This window comes from Symphalangus syndactylus, chromosome 9 (genome assembly GCF_028878055.3).
Source record: "Symphalangus syndactylus isolate Jambi chromosome 9, NHGRI_mSymSyn1-v2.1_pri, whole genome shotgun sequence".
NCBI lineage: Eukaryota > Metazoa > Chordata > Mammalia > Primates > Hylobatidae > Symphalangus > Symphalangus syndactylus.
Window position 1 is genome coordinate 42,571,928 of NC_072431.2, and position 23,735 is coordinate 42,595,662.

The 23,735-nt window shown below is 40.8% G+C and overlaps 1 protein-coding gene and 1 pseudogene across 1 annotated transcript; one reads left to right on the forward strand and one right to left on the reverse strand.

Moving 5' to 3' along the window:
- The window catches only part of LOC129490645 (uncharacterized), a 136,570-nt pseudogene that overhangs the window by 77,675 nt on the left and 35,160 nt on the right, over positions 1-23,735 (forward strand).
- DAPL1 (death associated protein like 1) lies at positions 1,433-22,202 on the reverse strand. Its single transcript, XM_055294433.1, has 4 exons — positions 22,089-22,202; positions 13,104-13,191; positions 10,356-10,416; positions 1,433-1,718 (listed from the first exon to the last, which is right to left on the reverse strand). Exons 1-4 carry the CDS (start codon positions 22,144-22,146, stop codon positions 1,602-1,604), a joined length of 324 nt encoding a protein of 107 aa, XP_055150408.1. The 5' UTR covers positions 22,147-22,202; the 3' UTR covers positions 1,433-1,601.

Below are 23,735 nucleotides of genomic sequence, written 5' to 3' on the forward strand. Positions count from 1 at the left end.
TTTAAATAGAGTTCTACTATTACTCTAGTTCTGGCAGCTTCTAGGATAGGCATCCTGGCACCATCTTGCTCTCACCACTACTCTTTAATTAGCTTTTACCAATCTCAGTAGTCATTTTATCTTCTTTGCGGTATGCAACACTGAAAGGGTTCAGTTGGGGAGTCAGGTGTTATTGTTCCCATTTGGCAAGGATTGGAAAGGTTAAGTGGCTCACTTAAGGTTGCAGAACTAGTAAGGGTCAGTAGTAGAATCTCCATCTCCTGAATGTTAGTCCAATGTTCCAACCTGTACCCACCATCTGGCCTGTGTTACTGCCCCCTTGGAAAATGGTGGCTGACCTTGAACTTCTGTCCAGTTTCCTCGCAAGTTATCTTCCTGGGATATATCTGACAACAGTCCCAGAGGACTGGAAACTGAGCTAAGCCAAAATGAGGTGGTAATAACTGTCTTACTGATTCATGCTGGCATTGCCTGAAGGTCTGATATTGTCTCTAGCAATTCTCTTATTCCTGAACAAGAGCCAAAAAATGGAGGGGAGGAGGTGGATGCATCCCCACATCCAAGTGGGCATTAGCCAAGTGCCTCTTGTTTCCAAGAATCAGAGACAGGCTCAGCACCAAGTCATACTCCAAGAGTTGTCAACTTGTTCAATGAAGGACTGAAGTGCTGGCCCCATTCCCTGGGTAAAGAGAAGGGCTGGTAGTCCAATAGCATTCTCAACTGGAGGTGCAGAATGGTGAAGCAGTGAGTGACAGCCAACCTCTGTGAGGAAAGGATATGGCTGTCTCCAGCTATCACCTGAGGATGCCCTTGACTGTTTACATGTGAATTCATGAAGTGTGTGTGTGTGTGTGTGTGTGTGTGTGGTAGAGGGGAGAAGAGCTAATGCACGCTTAGTTATGGCAATGCTCTCTCTCCCACACCATCTCCAGTCAAAATAACTTCTGTAGTCCAACCACAATGCCCTGTTCTGGAGCTTTCTGGAAGGCCCTGAGCAACTCTCCCACTGAAGCTATAATTCTACCTTCTGTCCTTGATTGCTTGGCAGAAAATAATATGTTTGTAATCAATTTAATTTTTCATTTTCCCACACTGAGCCTTGAAAACAAACTATGTACTTATGTGGGAAACTGGAAAAGCCATTTCGCCTCAAGTGAAAACTTGAACATCCTTAGACAAACAAACTGAGAAGAGTCACTCCTTATGTTTGCATTGGATATTGGCCTTTGCCAAGCCCAGTCTACTCCTCTGCAACTTCTGCCTTCAAGGAGAACTCAGTGAGGGTAGAACAATTCAGGGTCAGCGTCGAGAAGAGTGCTTATGCAGGGAGGTGGATGGAACAGCATTCTGGATGCTTCACTTAGTCTACAGAATCACACATGCAAACATCAATGGGATTCTGACTTGGACCAAAAAGAGGCACAGGGATGTGTCAGATTTACAAGTTTGGATGCTTTATTACCTAAAGTCAAAGGGGAAGATACAAAAGCTGTTTAATTTACCAAGCAAGTACAGCACGCCTATGGAAAGCTTTGGCCCTTTTTGCTAAGCTGTCAGACATTCGAGGCAGCTGGCCAGATGGCTGTGTTTTAAATCCAGGATTAACATTTTCGAGGCTGTTGAATAATGTAGATCCTTTTCAGTGGAACAACCTTTTCCAGAGCAGGTGCGGGTTTTTGATGCGCCATGTGCACTGTTGCTGGAAATTTATGGTTGAGCTAAAGGTGAGAAGGGAAGAAAAAATAGGCATACTGGATCTTCTTGGTCATGAAATATTAAACTAGTAGAAAGTGATATCGTTGATCAAGGGAATCTCATAATTTTGTTTATGTGATAATGTCTCTCTTTTTTTCCATACTATTTCTAGCCCTTAACCCATGGGAGTATGTTTTAACCTGGGTCTTCTCTCATTTACTGTCTTTAATTTTAAAAAATTCCAATCGATATTTTAAAAAGTAGGAATGGTTAATTATGTCTGCATCAGTTCTCTATGATGTTAGCAATTATTCTGGCACTAGTATGCATCTATGAATCACTGAATTCTAAGAAGGCTACACGGACATTGGAGAAGGTCCAGAGTGGGGACGAAAAACTCCTCAATTGTCAAAAGAAATAAAGAACCTCTGAAAGAAGTTAAGGACAGTTAGGGTTATTTATTAGGTCTAAGTATGTACATTTGCTATTTTTTAAGGTCAAAAATGATGTGATATTGGCCATTTCATATGGTTCAATCTAAATAGCCCAGTGAAGAGAAGGCTGAGGGATGGCCTACTAGCCTCAGGGAACAAAAGTTCTGATTAGTCTTCTCCACAGAAGACATCTATGAGTAAATAAGCTTAAATAGGCTTATTAACACAAGCTGAGACTTTTTGACAATAAGAGACATTTCATATGGAACCCAGAGACCTTGTGGAATTTACATTAATGATAGCTTAAGATAGAAAGCATGCCCAATGCTGCTGACCACTTCAGACATGGTTTTCCTAGGAGGAGAATTTGGACCCAGAGACCTCTTGGGTCCATGCTAGTTCTTGGTTTCCAAGCCCATCAATATATAAAAGTACCTAAAGAAACCTCCCTTGGCCAGCAAGGAAGGGATGCCTCAGCTCAGTAGGAATTTAACTTATCACTATTGAGCTTAGATGCCCTTGCCTTGACACTCAAATTAAATAAAAGGGGAGATAAACTGTTCATGACCCTAGCCATCACACTGTTTGTGGTTTGTTTGGGCTCTTCTAAGCCAGGGAAAACATATGTGCTTTGCATCTCTTCTCAAATGTCTCTGCCCAGGCCCTAGGCACTCAGCGGTCCCTTTCATATGAAACATGACTCCAAAAAGTCCTTTCTTCTTGGTTTTAAAAAATTAAACACACTGGAAGAAAATACACTGAAGTGTTAGCAATGGTTACCTTTGGGGGATAGAATTATGGGCGATGCCTAGTCTTTTTCTTCGCTTTATCTATCAGTACTAATTTTTTTTTCTTTTACAATGAGCAGGTACAAGTTATACAAAAATTAAGCCCAAGGATTATCTCTGCCAACATTCTAGCAGAATGGAAACAAAACGTAATTGAGATATTGATCATAAATGTTGCATTAGAGTCTAAAAAAGACCTGATGACTTTTTTTTTTTGTCAGATCAGTTATCATCAGACCATATGACATGCATTTTACAATGTGTTAAGGGCAGAATGTTTTGTTTTGCTTTGGTTTTCTTTCAACATTAGATCCAGAAGGAAATTTAAGAGGTCACTGACTTCAGTAGTTTACTTCCAGACTGTGTGTCTTTAGTCTCAACTAAAATAGATGAATTATTTCAGGTTAGCTTTAAATCATATTTGAGAGATTACGGGTAGGAAGAAAAATGTGACAAGTTAGTTAAGGTAAAATGGGATGAGAAGGGAAACAAACAAAAAAACTCTGATATAACAGAAATTTGGGCAATTAGCCAAGGTAAGGTAGGGTAAGAGGACAAGTTGGGACTGGAACAAAGAAAGCCACATGTTGATGGTTGTTCTTAAGTGTGAAAGAGATGATGGGTGGAGGTAGGAAAAGAAAAAGGAAAGGAGGCCAGGCGTGATGGCTCACGCCTGTAATCCCAGCACTTTGGGAGGCCGAGGCGGGTGGATCACGAGGTCAGGCGATCGAAGACCATCCTGGCTAACACGGTGAAACCCCATCTCTACTAAAAATACGAAAAAGTAGCCGGGCATGGTGGCGGGTGCCTGTAGTCCCAGCTACTCTGGAGGCTGAGGCAGGAGAATGGCGTGAACCCAGGAGGCAGAGGTTGCAGTGAGCCAAGATCGGGCCACTGCACTCTAGCCTGGGTGACAGAGCAAGACTCTGTCTCAAAAAAAAAAAAAGAAAGAAAGAGAAAGGAAAGGAGAGTAGTGTTAGAATAAGTGATAGAAGATATTTGCTGCTTAGTTCGGCACTAATTTGTTATTTGATCACCTCCAGAGTGATCTCCACAATTTAGAGGCTACATTGTTTGGCATCTAAAAAAATTGTGCTAAGATATACAAAACATAAAACTTGCCATTTTAACCATTTTAAAGGGTGTTGTACAGTTAGTCCAGTGGCGCTAAATATATTCACATTATTGCACAGCTATCAACACCATCCACCTTCAGAACTTTTTAATCATCCTAAACTGAGACTCGGTACCAATCAAACAATAACTCTCCATTCCCTCCTCCTCTAAGCCCCTGGTAACCACCATTCTACTTTCTATAACTATGAATCTGACTACTTTGGGTACCTCCCATAAGTAGAATCATTCAATATTTGTCCTTTTGTGTCTGGCTTATTTCACTTAGCATAATGTCTTCAAGGTCCATCCATGTTACAGTATGTGTCGAGATTTCCTTCTTTTCTAAGGTGAAATAATATTCCATTGTATATATATATATATACACCACGTTTTGTCTGTCCATTCATCCATTGATGAATACTTGGTTAGGATCTCTTCACCTTTTGGCTATTGTGAATGATGCAACTATGAACATTGGTGTACAAATATCTGTTCTGAGTCCCTACTTTCAATTCTTCCAATATATGGGAAGATTATATTGGAAGAAGTGGAATTGCTGGATCATACGGCAATTCTCTCTCTCTCTCTCTCTCTCTTTTTTTTTTTTTTTTTGAGTTGGGGTTTTGCTCTGTCACCCAGACTGGAGTGCAGGGGTGTGATCTCTGCTCCCTGCAGCATTGAACTCCCGGACTCAAGTGGTCCTCTTGCCTCAGCCTCCTGAGTAACTGGGACCTCAGGCATGTGCCACCATGCTGGGCTAATTTTTTATATTTTTAGTAGACACAAGGTCTTTCTATGTTGCCCAGGCTGGTCTCAGACTCCTGGGCTCAAGCAATTCTCCTGCCTTGGCCTCCCAAAGTGCTAGGATTCGAGTTATGAGCCACCGCGTCCAGCCTGATATGGCAATTTTATATTTATTTTTTGAGGAACCACTATATTGTTTTCCACAGCAGCTGGAGCATTTTACATTCCCACCAGCAATACAGAAGTGTTAAGGGTTGCATTTTAACTGAGGCATTCAACCGAAGTTCTAAAAGCACTGTTCAACTACTTCTCAGAAGAGGAATGCCACAGATCAGAATATCTGGGAAACAAAGTCAGCCCCTGTGGCCCATTGGCCAACTGAACTGATCTTGGAAAGTTTGAGAGGAGAACAGAAAATCAACAGGATTGAGAAAAAAGTAGGAATAATTCTGGCAAAGATAATAGAGAAACCGCCCATAATTGTTAAGCTACAAGTGTACAGGTTTTGGGATGCCTGGAGCAGGGTTTCATAGCAACTTGAAAATATGATAAAAAGAAAGTCAAGTTCTCCTTCTCATCTGCCTACCTGCCTCAGTCAGGGGCATCCTGATGTAGGACTTGAGGCTATGGGTGGAGAGTCTATAAAGGATCTTCCGTCAGAATTGATGAAACTGTCAATAAAATGGTCAGCTCCTAAATGTACTAATTCTTTGTGGTAGATTTTATATCAATGGAGATAGGAAAAGTTATTTTCAAGTCTAAACTACAAATAAGTAGAAACAGCTTTCCAGAGTATAAGCTACAGCCAGCTGTGTTTTAGTCTGACATTTTAACTTGGGGGAAGCTGTGGAATTTTCATCATTAGTTTTTGTAAAATGATAGTATTTGTAGAATGAAAGGTGTTTCTTGTCTCATTCATTAGGGTAAGAGAATCTAGGGTAACCCCACGAGAGAAAGAATTCAAAGCCAGTGTATGTACAAGGATCCTGCCTTGCTGTGGCTCCATTACAGGGGCAACATATTGAACTCAGAAAGTGGATCAATAGAAACTTCCACATTGAGAATTTACCTTCATCTTGGGTAGCTGTGACCTCAGAACCTATATTTTTCATTTCAGAGAAAAAGCAAAAGAAGTGTGATAGAGGTCTTTATGACTAGAGAGCCTTGAAATTCTAGATGCAAGAAAATCAGCTGCAGGTTTTGTTTTAGAGCCTGAAGTTGGGTAGTATTAGCAGACTAGCAGCACTTTCATTCATCTTTTCAGGGTGTTAGCTTCCAACTCCAATGTTGGCATTTAAATTTCCACACCCTGTTAAGCAAACTGCTTAAAACAAAACATTCAGCTCTCATCAATGAAATTCAAGGATGCTCCTACAGTGATATTAATCTACAGAACAAGAGAAGCCTTTTAAAATTTGCAGATGCCTTTGATAGTTTTCTCTCCCCCAGGATCCCATTTCACACACATCTCACTGGCTTTGGCAGTGGTGACCCAAAGTCTGGCAGCTTGAAAAAGTAGCCCCAACTTTGACCAAGCTTCAGCATTTCCCCCTCCACACCATAACACAACCCCATTATGGATGTTTTAACTGGATACTTTTATGTTCTGAGAAGTTACACAACTATTGCCAAATTTAACTGCCACGACTGTCCAGAGGATTAATATATTTGGCAGTATCATTCTCGTTCACTCCCTGCCTTAAAATAATTTTTTAAAAGTAAATGAATGCGCACAAATCCCAGAGGAGCTACGTGACATCTAAAAGGTCAAATAACTTACAAGTAGTGGGTGGAACGTGATCTAAGACCAGGTCTGCCAGATTTCTAGCCTAGAGAGCTTTTGGGCTACATAACCTGTTTTCTGCAGGAGTACCATGTCATGTGTTCTGCCACTGGGCAACATGAATTCTCTTATTACTGGGGGCTTCAAGAGGTGGGGAAGGCTGGCTGAAGAGTGGGGAGGAAAGGAGAAATGAGGTAGGGTGGGAGAAAGCAGGCTGTGTGGAGGGGAGAGGTGGGGAAATACTAGGGGGGTAGATTCTAGGCTGCTTCCCACTTGTATTTACACAGTTCCAGCCCTTTGGGCACTATTTTTCAATCTCCAAAATCTTAAACCCCATGTTGATTTTGAAGTAGGAATTCAGAGATGAGTAGCATACAGAGAGAATTTGCCTGCCATGGCTGAATTGTTGATGTGTTCCTATGGAGAGGGGTTTCTTTAGAGACTTAATTTCTTAAAATAAGTATGAGAAATAACATGGGTTCTTGGGACTAGACATGATTGTAACTGAGGGCATGAACACATATTAATAAATGCAGAGGATGTGACTCTCAATTCTGCTGCTGCATTTATCCTGACCAACTGTATATTGTTAGGTCTCTGTGGCAATAGATACCATGAGGAGAATCATTGTAATGCAGGAAAAATGTATTAAAAGATACCTGTATCTCTGTATCTTTTATATATTGATTCATATATTTTTTGAATCACCCTGTATAGTTTATGCAGCATGGCTATTCAGTTTTAAAAATCAAAGTATTTACCTACAGCAAAATTTACCCTATTTTATGTGCTGCTTTATGAGTCTTGACAAGTACATACAGTTTGTGATTACAACCACAATCAAGATAGATAACCATCCCATAATTCCCCAAATTTCCTCTGGTCATTTGTAATCAACCCCTCCTACTCAGTCCCACACAACTGCTGATCTCAGTAGATCTAGTGGTCAGCAGATCTCAACCCCAGGTTGACCTTTATTGTGAAATCTTACTAGGTTTCAGGTTGAACGATGGATTCGGTGGGATTTTTCTTAGCTATATGGGAACACATGGATTCTACCAATGTTCGTTTTTAAGATAGTCCCTTATGGTAATCTTGGAGTTTATTTTTGTTGCTGGTGCCTTACGCTTTACCTGGGATTCCAAGTGATGGCGGCATGCAGGCCTGGAAACAGAAGATATCACTTGCTGAGGGCTAAGTGTCCTAGCACTGTGCATGTATTATGTAACTTCATTTTACTCTCAACATGTCCCTGTGAAGTAGATACTGGTACTCACACTCCCATTTACAGATAAGGAAAGAGGAGCACAAAAAAGTGAAGAAACCTGCCCCAGGACAAAGAGCTAATAAGAGACAGCCAGCACAGGAACCCGGCAGCCTATGGCTGATGCCAGGACCCGCTCTCCTAACCAGTAACCCGTGCAATCTTAGCCATGGTCCTACTCCACTAAACACTGAGCTGAGCACAAAGGTATTATTTTTAAAAATAGGTATAGTTTCTGTTAAAAATATTTCTTTGTTTTTTTTTTTTTTTTTTTTTTTTTTTTGAGATGGAGTCTCGCTCTGTCACCAGGCTGGAGTGCAGTGGCGCGATCTCGGCTCACTGCAACCTCCACCTCCCAGGTTCATGCAATTCTCCTGCCTCAGCCTCCTGAGTAGCTGGGACTACAGGTGCACACCACCATACCTGGCTAATTTTTGTATTTTCGGTAGAGATGGAGTTTCACCATATTGGCCAGGCTGGTCTTGAACTCCTGACCTTGTGATCCGCCTGCGTCAGCCTCGCAAAGTGTTGGGATTATAGGCATGAGCCACCATGCCCAGCCTGTTAAAAATATTTCTAACAGCACACTATCTCAATGTTCTCTTATGGTTTCCAAATACAACTGATTATTATTGTTAAGTATTATTACTTAGGGAAGAGGTTATTCTTTTTACTTTTGAAATAAAGAAGTGATATGTCAAAGACATAAGCATATCACATGTCTATAAGAACACAATGTAAACTCTGGCATCATACCTAATACACAGCATTACCAACCTTTATTGACCATTCCTTTTCAATACTTTATTTTGAGTTAACAAACATTTTAGGGGAACATGTCTATTCTATCCAGTTCCACTTACAACTATGAGCATTCCCTTGCCCTAAGGAAGTGGTGTTTAGTGGGCAGGAGCAAGAGAATGTAAGATGTGGGAGCAGGCAGCTTGTGTTGCAGGGTATCATGCACCAGCCCTGCCTCTGAAGCCAGGAAGGCAGAGAGTCACTTATGACTTCACCCTAAATCTACCTGAGTGGAGAACCAAGGCTCCCATGTGAGAAGGCTCTGTAGCTATGGCTCATCATCAAGATCTTACCTTGTACAATCTGCCCTGTAACATCATGGACTTTAGATATACTGTCTTATTTCACGGGCATAAAAACCAATACTACTAACCCTAACAGAGTGCAAAGAGGTTACTCTGTGCTGAGACTCTTCCAAGACCTTCATGTATGTGAGCTCATTGTCTCCACATAACAACCCTATAAGCTGTGAACTCTTCCTTGCCTCCATTGTACACACATGGAACTGAACCACAGGATAAGTAACTTGCTCAAGGCCATACAGATGGTGACGAAGCCAGTGCCAAATGGGGGGCCCAGGGGCCAGCTGCACTAATCTTTTTCAAAGGCTGAGCTGGTGGTCCTCAGGCATCTGATTTTGGCTGCAACAGCAAGTCTTCCTTCTACAGAGGACACTTTGTCCCGCCCCTTCCATAAACATGGCAGTAGCAGAAAGAGCGGCTCTATATTACCTTGACTGTAATGTACCTGCCTACTAGACGTAGAATAAGGGCCCTCACTCAGCTCACCTACAAAATTTGAAAACAAACTTTTGAATCCAGAAAACCAAACCACTGTCTACTTGGTAAGAGTTTTCTGAGTTTCTAGAACTACCTAGAAGGAATTCAGGATATATGGCTGGGTGAGGTGGCTGACACCTGTAATCTCAGCACTTTGGGAGTTCGAGGTGGCCGGATGGCCTGAGGTCAGGAGTTCGAGATCAGCCTGGCCAACATGGTGAAACCCTGTCTCTATTAAAATACAAAATTAACTGGGGGTGGTGGTGCATGCGTGTAATCCCAGCTACTTGGGAGGCTGAGGCAGGAGAACCACTTGAACTCTGGAGGTGGAGGTTGCAGTGAGCCGAGATCACGCCATTGCACTCCAGCCTGGGCAAAAAGAGTGAAACTCTGTCTCAAAGAAAAAAAAAAAAAAAGAAAAGAAGGAATTCAGAATATAGAAATAAAAATAGTCCTTGTCAACTACCTTTATAAGCAGACTTTACTGGGTAAACCCAGCTGGTGCCCAGCCTTGCTCCAACCCTAGACCATGCAGCCCTCTACCACCCACCCTCTCCTCAAATCAAATATCTCCTTATAGGAATGCAGGGGCAGGGAGGAAGGTCAAAAACCGCTGAAGCCCCATTCCACAGGCTGCCTTTTATAAAAACATGCCAATGTTTCCAAGAAATATTTAGGATGGCAAAGTACCATTGTGCAAATTCAGCATCATGATTCCCACTTTCTTATTTTTGAAATGATTTATTAAATGGACACTTGAGGAATTTGAGAGAAGCAGCTTCTCCCACTCAGATCACTTTGTGTTCCTCTAACCGAGAACAAATTCTTTTCACAAGGACATCAAACCTCTGGATTGGAAAAAACCTCAGTGGTCATCCACTCATTCACCCATGCAGCCGGATCCGCTGGGCAGACTGACTTGGAGCGCTATGTGATTTGCCCATGGCTTACCTTCTCCAGTGCGTCATTCAGGGCATCCAGTGTCTGTATTTTGGCAACATTTGCAATGGCACTGTGAAGATGAAAAGAAACTTTGAACAGGACTTAAAAAATTTTCCCACTGAAAAGGCCACATGATTTATACAGAGGGCTGTCTCTCCAGCTTTTTATGCTTTCATTCTGCTTAGGAACATCTAGAAGACACAGATTTTGCCTCTGTGGACCTATGTGCTACACACGACAAGCTTTGCAAGCCAAGTTATTATTATTGTTTTTTTTTTTTTTTTTTTTTTTCCGAGACCCAATTTCACTCTTGTTGCCCAAGCTGGAGTGCAACGGTGTGATCTCGGCTCACTGTGACCTCCACCTCCTGGGTTCAAGCGATTCTCCTGCCTCAGCCTCCCGAGTAGCTGGGATTACAGGCATGTGCCACCATGCCTGGCTAATTTTTTGTATTTTTAGTAGAAACGGGGTTTCACCATGTTGGCCAGGCTGGTCTGGAACTCCTGACCTCAGGTGATCCACTCGCCTCAGCCTTCCAAAGTGCTGGGATTACAGGCGTGAGCCACTGTGCCCGGCCATTTTTTTTTTAACTTTTCATTGAAATATGATATACATACAGAAATATGCACATACTATAACCATATAGATTGAATAAAATTGAAATCACTAGTCAAACCAGCTGCCCCTAAGGATAACTGCTATCCTGATTTATAGCCCCAAAGACTAGTTTTGACTGTTTTTGTGCTTCATAAAATGAACCGTCTGCAGCTCGTACTCTTGCATCTGGCTTCTTTCTCTCAGGCCAAGTTATTTTGTAGGAGAGTTTCAATCAGGGCCAAATCTACAGTACAATGTCTTGAAGAAACTCTGCACTTGGCATATATTTTTTTCTGGATGGTTTGTGTTGGTTTGTAGAACCTATTAGGAAGTGGACATGGATTGATGATGTTTGGAAAATTCTGGTCTAGAGCATATTTTTAAAAAGCTATTCTCTAAGATGACATAAAAAGGAGTGTTCGTCCATGAAAACAAGGCTTTCCTATCCTGTGCACATGCCCTGCTAGGAGATGTAAATAGCAGAGGGGGATATATGTGGAGCTAATGATACTTAAGCCTAGCGTCTCCTGCCACAGTGGCTCCTCCCAAGGCCCTGGGAGGGGCCCTACCCATTTCATATTGGTCATTTTTGGTAATTTTTCTTTTAAAATGGCCCTGAAAGTCCATAAGATTCAAGCTCCACATAACCTGTTTCTGTCCCTGGTACTTAGGGCAAGAGCTATCTTTTGCTGTTTAAGTTCTGTAAAAGTCCAATTCCTGTCACTTAATGACTATTAGAAAACAATTGAGTTTTTAAAGAAGATTCCAATCACCATCTTATTACTCTCTAGCCAACTCCCCTGCCTGCATTGTTCAGTGGATGTTAGAATTAATAGTCAGTCCCATTTTTCGGAGATGCAGAGAAATGAATGACCTGTCCTTTGGCTGTCCACTAGTAAGTCATTTCCAAGATAAGACGCTTTAGTTCCTGAGCCCCTGGCTTAGGCAGGTTAACTAATGTCACAATAAACAGGGCGCATGCTTGAGTCAGGTTTTAGATACAGAATGAATAGGTCTCAAAGTTAATCAGCTTGCAATGCATTCGCAGTCTGATATCATTTACAGAATGCATTCACTATTCTAGGAACTGTCCTAGATGCTGGGTCAGAAGATAAATAACATGTGACCTCCACTCTTGAGGACGTACAGCTTCCCTTTTGTCATGTGATGGCTGGTTTCTGATATCAGAAATAACAAATGACTTGCTGCTAATGGGGCGAATCAGTATTTCATTCTAAAGTGGAGGGAGGCAAATCCTCAAAAAATGTCTTCCCAGAAATTAGGAAGCAATCTTTAAAAGTGATTTAAAAATAATTTTATAGAAAAGAGTCAAAGAAGTGCCATAGTCTATTTCCATTCTCTTTCTGAGATGGTTTAACTCTTACGGAGGTGCCTGGAGCATCCTCTACTCAGATCCTTTTGAATTACTCATCAACTGATCTGTGGAAACCATTTCAAAATTAATAGTCTCTGAAGCACTCCTCAGAAAGAACCAGTTCTGCATGTTTCTTGTTTTTTGAAATGCTCTGGTTTTCCTTACCCAAGGCCTAGAGTGGTTGGGCCATTTGCCTACCTGATCCAGCCCACAGCTCTGTGCTGAGTTCTGAGAATAGCGCAGGCGTCAAGGTTATGGTGGAAGGAGCAGGGGGGAGGCTGCTCGGTACCTATGTGCCTTCCGGCTATGCCAAATACAGTGGCCATTACTTTCTAAATAATTCAGTGATGGATTTAAAACAAAAAAGACATTTATTTTTAATTCAGGACATTTACTTCAGCAGAAAGCATATTATGAAAACAGAGCCAGCCTAGGAATAATATTTTAAATGCTGATCTGAAAATAGGATAAAAGGATGAGCGCCAGGTTTGGATGCATTTAGAACCGTGCCTATTAAGTGCAAGGCCGCTGGGCTGGATGCAGACAGGAGGAGAATGGGTGGGGGTCATGATGGGAGCCCTCTCAGAGGGAGCCCTCCAGAGGGTAGCCACCTACCTTTCCCCACCCCTCACCTTAAGTCACCACGGATCACACCCTCCCCCTCCCACCCCCTTCTCTGGCTGCCTCCAAAGGCATAGGGAGCCTTGGTTTGTCCTAAAATAACTCCTGGAGGCAGAGTCATTCAAAACTCATCAAGGTGATGGAGAAAAATTAACAGTCCCTACCTTGTTTTCTCGAATCCTGTTTTTTTGGTATGTCTCTCCAAGACGCCAATTTCTTGTTTTTTGGAAATTCTCATTCCTCCAGCTTTTACTACAAACAGATAAAAATCAGCATGGAAGTTAGAACAGTGAGAGAAGGCTTGCTTTGTTATTAAAGGTATGACTTTAGATTTGAAAATAATTTTTGAACTTATTTTTTAAAGGTCTAAACTTTTGTATAAAACAACACAATAAAAAAATATATTTTATTGGCAAACCAGGTGTGGGTGGAGGAAGGGCTGAGAGCTACTTGTTTATGCTCAGAGAAGTGGAACCAAGGCTGAAAAAGCAGAAGGTTACACCTTAGATTTAGGGAGGAGAATAACAACATACTCCCTTAGGCATTTCACTGAAAAACATTTTTTCTTATTATCAAACCAATTACATTCCCCACAATAGAAACCGACAATTACAATGTGACCCTCTGTTTTCCCACCAGATTAAAGTTGTGCGTGGCTTGCATTTTTTTTTCCAACCAAAGCTTTCAAAAGCCAGATTCTGAGAGATGAGCCAAAAGTCAGGGCACACAGTGATAAAAGGCATTTAATTCAACAGAGATGGTTCTGATTCTACCAGATACCCACCTTCCATCCAGACGCCAAAATTCCGGTGTTGGCCAAGCTCAGATGTTCTAATGAGTAATTAAACTGCATTAATAATCCTGCCATTCAAGTGATCAATTAGTGTTAATTAGGCTACAGACGACCTAACAGCAAGCAATTCGAGTGTTTAACAATGTCAGATGAAATCAACTTTGGAAAAGGAACAACCCATTTCAGATAGCAAGTCAAAGCAAATGCTTTTTTTCTGTTCCCAGGAAATTTGCACTTCTAAAATCTGACAAGCTCAAATGAGAAAAAGCTAAACGGACATTGATTTGTTTGAGCCTGTTAATTCTTTTTATGAAAATGCTAGATTGGCGATTTTCTAAAACTGTGGTCCAATAAAGTGAAAAATAAAGAAAATGTATTCTGTTTCTCTGTGCCCTTGTGAACTGACTTCATCATTGTTCTTTACAATTATTACTTAATTTATTGTCTTGGTTATGTTATCTGCATAAGGCCCAAAATTCAAAAGCCATAAAAAGGTCTGCAGTCTCCCTCCTACCATTATTTTCCAACTTCCTAGATTATCTCCCAAGATACTGCTAACGTTATAAGCTTCTTGTGTCTTCGTCCACAGTTATTCTACACATACACTCAGGTTTTATGTTTTATAAAATGGTAGCCTAAGGTACACATTGCTCTACATCTTGTTTATTTTATTCACTTAATCACATATTTTAGAGAAAGTTCCAAATCTATATTTACATCTACATCTATATCTCTATATATCATTTGTGTGTTTTTCTTTTTAACATCTGCTTTAACGTTTTACTGTATGAACATCCTGTGTTTACTGAACCAGTTCCCTTATGTTGGACATTTCATGTGTTTCTAATTTACTGCTATCACAAACAACGCTGCAATGAATATCCTTTTCTTACCAGAAAGAGGTGTCTTGATCCAGACTCCAAAAAAGGGTTCTTGGAGCTTGCACAGGAAGAAATTCAAGGCGAGTCACAGAGCTCAGTGAAATAAGCAAGTTTATTAGAAATGACTCCATTACAGAGTAGGGTGTCCTCAGAAAGTGAGTGCACAAACACGCTGTTTTTCAGTTTTTCTTATATAGGGATCTTGTCTAGGTAAAGACTAAACTGTGACTACATGCAGGTGAGCAGACAACATGACAAGATTTATTATTCTACTGATGTAAAGAAAACCATCCTTGACGTTTTGGTGTGTGAGTGCATCAACGCATAACTGTTACTGTCTTGAAAGCGTTATCGTTATGGGTATTGGCACATCTGGACTTTCTGTGGTTGTAAGAGTTTGTTCTTGCAGGCATTACCAAGCTGCTTCCTCAGCTGTAAACATCTTAGCACCATGGGATTGTGACTAGCAAGGAATGTGCCTCGCTCATTCTAAGATGGAGGTGGTTTCAAATGATGTCACTCTGGCTCTTTTAGGCTCTTGCTCTCCTAACAGTTTTAGATACATAATTTTGCACAAATACAAGCATACCTGTGGGGGAAATTCCTAAGAGTGATCTTGTTAGTTCTCAAGAGTATGCGTGTTTGGAATTTTGTTAAATCTTGCCAAATTGCCCTTAGCGGAGGTTGCACCAGTTTAGAATCTCACCAGCCACGATGACAGTGGTCGTTCCTCCATACCCCTGTTAACAATGCGAGCTACAAAGTGTTTGGTTTTGTCAGCCAGTAAGTTACAAAATAGATAAAGGTGTCTCACTGTTTTAATTCTCATTTCTCATGTTTTATTAAAGGTTGAGCTTGGTTCTGTGTTTTAGAAGCCATTTGCATTTCCCTTACTGTAAGCTGTCCTTTTCAATTGGATTGCTAGTCTTTTTCCTATCTTTTTCTTATTGATTTATGGGAGCTCTTTTTTCATGAGATACATTGCAAATATTAAATATTATATTGTACCAGTTACTGCTTTTTGATTTTATTGATAATGTTTTTCCAGTCAGAAATTTGCTGTTTTTATGTGAGCTTGTCAATCTCTTATGCGTTTTGTATCACTAAGACCTGATGTTTTACTATTCAACCATTCCTACATTCATGGAATGAATTCCATTTACTCATTTGAATTACCAAGTTTAAAAAATATTGATTTTTATATATAAGCCTCAGAAAATGCTATCTTTATACATTATCTGCTTTAAATTATATATATATACACACACATCCTTTACATATATAAATTCTTTATACACACATATAGCATACAAAGTAATCAGCAACAAACATGAAACTATATGGAAACATTTCTGAATAGCCATGGAATACAGGTGAAATAAATCAAAGGATGGGCTTTTTCCCAAAGAATGTTTGAGGCGTGTGTGCCTCTGTATGGGAGATGGTGTCTGCTCATAGCACTGTTATTTAATGCTAAGAAGAATCAAATAAGAGCTCCGGGGCCTTTGATACACCTCCCAACGGTATTTTTCATTCTCCTTATGACAAGTGACTTTCATATATGGTGTGCTGTAATTATCTTCTTGTTAGTGTTCCTTTTGCTTTCCCTGATGCTATTATTCCTACACATTTTCTTCTACCTGGATTGATTCTTATCACTAACTATAGAAGCAAAATTGTTTTAGTTAAAGATGAGAAGACCTGGCTGGGCGCGATGGCTCACACCTGTAATCCCAGCACTTTGGGAGGCCAAGGCAGGTGGATCACCTGAGGTCAGGAGTTTGAGACCAGCCTGACCAATAGGGCAAAATCCCATCTCTACTAAAAATACAAAAATTAGCCAGGTGTGGTGGCGATTGCCTGTAGTCCCAGCCACTATTTGGGAGGCTGAGACAGAAGAATTGCTTGAACCTGGGAGGCAGAGGTTGCAGTGAGCTGAGATCGCACCACTGCACTCCGGCCTGGGTGACAGAGTGAGATTCTGCCTAAAAAAAAAAAAGAAAGAAAAGAAAAGAAAAGAAAAGAAAAGAAAAGAAAAGAAAAGAAAAGAAAAGAAGACCTTCGGAATGTTGAGTGCTGCACCACTCATTTGGAAGGACATTGACAGTCTGGGAATCTTCAGAGGAGAGTGACCAGAGTGAGGGCAGGCATGCTACATGAGGAACTAGGGAATCTAGTAAGATAACTCCTGAAGAAGCAAAGACTCAAGAGAGCTTAGGGAGCCATCCTCAAAGATCTGAAGGGCTGTCATAAGGGCAGAGGAGCAGTTTACTGGTGAGGAAATGTTATATAGGGTTGGACAACTCTATTCCTCCTAAGCTCTGTGACTGTGAGTAGGACACTTAAAATTGCTCTCAGACTGTCTCCACATCCTTCAATGGGGAATAATACCGACTATTGCTGTCAGAAAATAGAGATGACATAAGAACCTGGTGCATGGTAGGCACTTACTAATTACTAATTATTATATTTATTTTATGTGGTTCCAGAGGTGAGAACGAAGACCAAAGACTAAGAGTTCCAGAAAGGTACAATCTGGCTACTTGTAACAGCTTGTGTTATTCAACATGAAATAGATTGCCTAATACGATAATGAGTTTTTTGTACCTCAGTGTATTAAAGTGAAGGAAAGAAGTTCTTTTGTCATGAATACCTTAGGAGAACTTCGGGGAATTCAGTGGAAGTTGAACTAGATTGTGTTTATTATAAAGTCCTTATTATAATTTCAACTCTTTTCATCTACCTCTAAAAAAAAAATCCATCATTTCTTTCCCTTTGGAAAGAACATAAGGCACTTAACAAAGAAATAAATGCCAAAATAAAAAAATTTTTTTTTTTGAGACAGAGTCTCACTCTGTCACCAGGCTGGGGTGCCGTGGAGCGATCTCGGCTCACTGCAACCTCTGCCTCCCGAGTTCAAGTGATTCTCCTGCCTCAGCCTCCCGAGTAGCTGGGACTACAGGCGGCCACCACCACACCCATCTAAACCATAAACGTGGGAGTTCCTCATCCTTAGGAACAATAAGATAGACATTTTGGGGGGAAGAAGAAAAAATCCTCCCCATAAGATTCCTACTTCCATCCAGCAATCTTTAAATCCTCTCTGTCACAGGGCTGTGGGCTCTAAGTCAGCAATTTAGGAAGCATAAGGGAAACACACATTGGATTTCCAGAACACAGTTCTTGTACCAAACTTGTTCTGGTAGCTGATCTTACTCGGTCATCTATGTACAGTAGAAAGAAGCGGAAGATAATATCCCTAGACTACAGATGGATGCACTGATATAGATTTGGGCTCTCACTACATTGGGGTGACTGAACCAGGTAGAGTGAGTTTGTGAAAGGGTCATCTTAAAATCTCTGCTGGGAACACTGATCACAATGATCTCCTCGGGTCTAGACAAGCCATTATTTACAATGCAACACAATCAGGTTCTTGCTCATTTTGCTTATACTAGATACCTCTGACTCAAGAGACCTTTTCAAAGTTTCACTGTATCCAAATCAATCCATTTAAGTTTGTAATCCTTTATGTAACTCCATGTTTGGGACTATCCTGCCTTTTGAACCTTTGCATAAAAATCAATTGGAATTGGGCAAAGTAAAATATGAACTGATTTAACATTTTAACAGAATTTTGAGTACAAATACGTAAATTAAGACTTTCAGTCCTTTCAATGATGAAGATGAACTAGAGATAGACAATGTAAAAAAGGGAGATGCTCTTTTAGATAATTTCACTAGAAAACCTAAATTTAAGTGGGGAAAATGAAGCTTTGCTTTCCCATCTCTGCATGAGAATTACCCTCTTGTGACTGCTTTTGTGGTTTATAAATTTTAAAAATACATAATTTAGTTTAGAATTCTAAATAATAATTTTCCAGCTAAGATTTTCCAATCTTTTTCACAGTTTTTGGTAGAGAGAAGTGAAGATAAACATAAGCCTGCAAAAAAAATTAGGCTTTTTCCTTCACAAATCCATGGACAATGTATGTGAAAAAGCTGAAAGGCACAAATTTGTGCAAACTCTGCCTTGTGAATGAGAACACCTTTTTGAAGGTTTAATGAAAAGTTTAGATGTTTGCAAAATGCTTACTTTGCATTCACGGTTAATTTATCAGGAAATTTTAGGCTGCCAATCAAGACCCCCAAAACCCTCATCAAGAGAAGGTTGTGGAGCAAACAGAAAAGGCTTTAGAGTAAGAGGGCTTTGGCATGAAGTCAGCTTCATTTTCCAATTCCAGCTCCACTTCCCACTAGCTGTGTGGCTTTCGGCAAGTCCCTCAATCTCACTGAGTCTTCGTTTGCTCTTCCGTGAAACGTCACCCATCTGCAGGGCTGTTGCCACGTCTAGAAGTCTCTTTGCTGTGCCAGGTGCAGTCAGCATTGAGCGAATGGCAGCTGTTCTTGCAGTCCTAAAATCCCTGTCCCCTGGGGCAGGAGGAGGCGAATCTCACAGCCTCTCTCTTCTAACTTCATGGTTCTGTCCTGTTCCAATGCCCCCAAGTTGACTTGAGCAGATGTAATTGAGAGACTCAAGCCTTCGGAGTGTGTGAGGGTTTTCAAATGACTGTGGTCCATATGCAGTTTATGGCTGTCCCCCATTTTCTGCATTAGTTTTACAATTGGGCATACTCTCCCTCCAACTTCCTTCTCTCTTTAATGAGTCAGAAAACATATTCTCTTTAGGGATTCAGTGGCAACACTTCTAATAGCTCTGATTCATTTGGCTTAGACCCAATTAAAAAGTGCAGGAAATATAGAAAAAATCATGAACCACTGCTCTTCTTTCTATTCATCATATATCTGGCTTCCTGGGATCACCTTCTACTCACACATTTTTGGTGCTGCTGTTCATATAATGGGGTTCTTCTGAAAGTGAGAGTGAGACAAATCAAGAAAGCAGAAAATTCCAAGCTCTGCTTACTGGAGCCCAGGCCACCTTGTGTTTTATGTAGTCTCATTTCACAGCATAAATGTATAACCAGGGCTATCACAGGTGCAATATATTATATTAATATACATTAAAGTGAAACCACTGACCACTCCATAGATAGGTAGGAAAGAGATGAAGCTGGCTGACTTCTAAGTGTTTTTTTCTTTTTTTTTTTTTTTTTTTTTTAGATGGAGTCTCGCTCTTGTTGCCCAGGCTGGAGTGCACTGGCGTGATCTCGGCTCACCGCAACCTCCACCTCCCGGATTCAAGTGATTCTCCTGCCTCAGCCTCCCAAGTAGCTGGATTACAGGCACGTGCCACCACGCCTGGCTAATTTTTGTATTTTTAGTAGAGATGGGGTTTCACCATGTTGGCTAGGCTGGTCTTGAACTCCTGACTTCAGGTGATCCACCCACCTCGGCCTCCCAAAGTGCTGGGATTACAGGTGTGAGCTACTGTGCCTAGCTGAGTGATTTCATTTTTAACTGTGATGGGACAGGCACATATTTTTCCCATTGCAGTTTCTTTCTGTTCCGACTACTGCAGTAGTGTCTAATGCCGCTCCAGCATCAGGATGTCTTGAAATTGGGGAGGATAATTTCTTTTGATAGTGTTCTACTGCGCCTGCATTTTAAGGGGGCTAACATTCAGGTGCCAGGTACTTTACAGAGGTGATCTCTTTTAATCATTACAACAAACTTACTAGATAGATGTTATTTATTGCATCCTGTTTCAGAGATGAGGAAACTCAGGCTCGAAGATGTGAAATGAAGTCGAGGTTCAAACCCAGGTCTGTCTGATTCCAAAGGCTATGTATGTCCCACCCTCCCCACCGAATCATATCTTCATCCCACTTTTAGGGATCTGTATTTTGCTTATAAAAATCAAGTGAAAAATTAATAGAATTTTGGCACTTGTTTTTGTTCCATAAATAAAATTTTGCACCACCACAAACAGATTCAGACTTAAAATTAGTGGCAAGACATGCTGAAGGATGACAATTCTTTGTTCCCTTGTGCTCAGTGGGGAGGCAAAAGTCTGCCTTCATCTCCATTCTAATTATCCAAAACCTCTTATCTGTAGTGTCACAGTTCATAATAATTAATTGTCATGCCAGAGGCATTGTGACATGCTTGATGGAGTCATGGTGTGCTATGTACACAGAGTAATTAGCAATCATTAGTGGTGGGGACAGAAAGTTCCCTGTGGTTTCATTCGAACTTTCATTTGGTTAAGTTTATGTCTATGTTCTTTGTGCATAAATGTAGTTTAGCAAAACAGGTTTCAGCTTAGCCATTTTATGAAGGGTTGGAGTGGAAATGACATAATGAGAATGGAGTTCTTTTTTCTTTTGTCTTTGTCTATGTAAGGAGCCTCTCTTCCAATGATTTGCATATATACTTCCTGACTATTAGCTGGCATCATTAACTTTAAATATAGGTAATGTTAAATATTGCTAAATTTGATTACAAATATAAAATATCAGTAATCTACCAGAGGAGATCAGAGCAAGATGTCTAGAGCTGGAAACTCAGAATGAGTAGTAAAATCTGGACTCTTTTTGGCTAGGCTACCCACCGGAAAGCCACCAAAACAATGTTACATTTTGACTCTCTGTGAAGACGATACCTGCCATCACCCTCTGCAGCAGATTGTTGAAATAACCTTGGCCTAGAGGTGCCAGAGAATTAGACAGTAAATACGTTTTGTAAATGGAGAAAGGCAAGAACAAAGTAGTCAAGGTTTTGAGGTCTTTCTTCAGTAAAAAAGAAGGAAGGCAGTTGGAAGAATATAAAACTGACTAAAAATAGGCCTGTACACCTCAGCCAATCTATATGAACATATGGTTAAGTACAATAAAACTAATTTCCCTATTCCAGAGAGTCAATATAGATAGCATAAATTTTAAAAAAAGACAACTATGGATGCTTTGCAAACACCTTGATAGCTACTTTTCCCAGTCAGCCTCCTCAAGTCCTGTGTCTTTATTTAAAAGTACTTCTCAGCTCGTCGACAGGTAAACTACATCCCCAAAGCCTGAAGAGGGAGAAAGAAATGTGATTGTTGTCCTCTGTGCAGAAGCTGCTTTGCCTGGGTAGGAAGTCACATGATGCACAAGCATCTTGGGGAGACTGAGTCTTACAGCTGGAACCTCTAAAGAGAAAGGTTTCCATGGTAGCAAATCATCTTCCTGGTGTAGATGTGTCACTGCTAATCTACAGCCAGGGCCCCATGAAAGGAACGCTGCCTCAAGGGAGGAAATGTGCAACCTCTCTACCTTTGCCTTTCCACAAGCCCCAAATCTATACACTCCCATAGGTAATTAGGTTTTAACTCACTGGGGGTCTGACAAATCCCCAGGTGGCTTTACATACAAGCTAAGAAGGATCAAAGACATAGGAGGAAGTCAGGCTGCATGGAGTTAAAGTCATACTGGGTAGGCAGAGAAGCTTCGGTCTGTTGGGGTGCTCCGTGGAAGGCATTGGTGGAAGAGGGGAGCAGCAACAGCCTGCAGGACTGAGGGCAGGTGGCAGCCTACCTGCAGGAGGATGTCCCCCTTTCCGAGGGGAGAGCAGGTCTTGCACTTCATTTGCCATAGTGCGTGCCAGTGCCAGTGCCAGTGCTGGTGCTCTGGAGGCCGAATGCCAGCTGTGGCTGCCCCACCACCGCACCGGCTTTATAAAGGCAGGGGGCAGGGCCCCTTAAGGGCATTGCTGAGCAGCAACAGGGCTTGTCATCCAGCTCTCTGGGAAACCTGCATCTCCTTGGCAAGTTTTCTCTTAGAAGAAGACTTTCTTCTTCCCTTCATCTGGGAAGGCAAGGTAGATGTCTACAGGAGACAGGATATTCTTATTTTTTTTCTCAGGAGGAAAGGGAGAGAATGGAGTTCAGTGGAATTCTTTTTCTCTCCAACTGTTGATCCCTCAAGTGTGTACAGTGCACCTGCAATGTAACAGGCTTTTGTCATATTCTGGCATGACAAGGGGGGCAAGACAAGCTCTTTGCTTCAGGACATCTGTAGTCTTTCTAAAGAGACAGGTATAGAGCAAAGTCCCATGCCTCTGTCCCAGTTTTTGCGATTATAAGCATTTATACTAAGAAAATAATTGGAAATGTATACAGAGATTTCTGTGCAAGGATGGCAATCATATGCTTCTTTTCTTTTTAAAATATTGATGGGAGTCAACGTAAACATCTCCAAATACAGAGGGATAGTTAAGATGAATCAAGATCTCGCTGTGAGAGTATACCTTACAATCATGTTTTCAAATAATATTTAATGATGTAGAAATATTAACGACAAGATAGTGAAAAAGTAGACAAGAAACCAATCAATGCCAATTTTGTTAAAAAAGGAAAAATACAAGTTTAAGCTTAGATATTATTGTAATTCCAGCGCCAATAAAAGTTTAGCATGTGGGCCGGGCGCGGTGGCTCATGCCTGTAATCCCAGCTCTCAGGGAGGCAAGAGGCGGGAGGATAGCTTGAGCCCAGGAGTTCAAGACCTGTCTGGGCAATATAGCGAGACATCATTCTCCAGAAAAAGGAAAAAAAAAAAAAAAAAAGACAAAAAAAAAAAAACAAAGCGTAACTCCCCTCAAAAGTTTAGCATGTGGCAGATACTTATAAATATTTCTTTGTTCTTCAGTACAGTTAAAAAACAACTTGAAGAGCAGTTGTCTGCTCTTCAAAAAACCCTGTTAAGAAAATAAAAACAAGCTACAAACTGGGAGAAAATATCTGTAAAATACATTTCTGATGAAGTACCGACATTTAGAATATATAAATAATTCTTACAACTCAATAATAAGAAAGCAGACAGCCCAATTAAAAATGGGCAAAAGATTCAAACAAAACATTACAAAGTAAGGATATTGATAGCACATAATCACATAAAAAGATGCTCGACATCATTAGTCAATAGGGAAATGCAAATTAAAGCCACAATAAAATACCACTACGTATGTATTAGGATGGCCCAAGATAAAAAAAAAAAAAGGAAAATACAAAATGCTGGTGAAGACGCAGAGCAACTGAAACTCTCATACATTGCTGGGGGAAACGCAAAAGAGCAAAGGTGTTTTGGAAGTCAGTTTGACAGTTTCTTATAAGATTCAACATACAGTTACTATATATGACTAACAATCCAATTGCTAGGAATTTTCCCAAGAGTGATGCAAACATA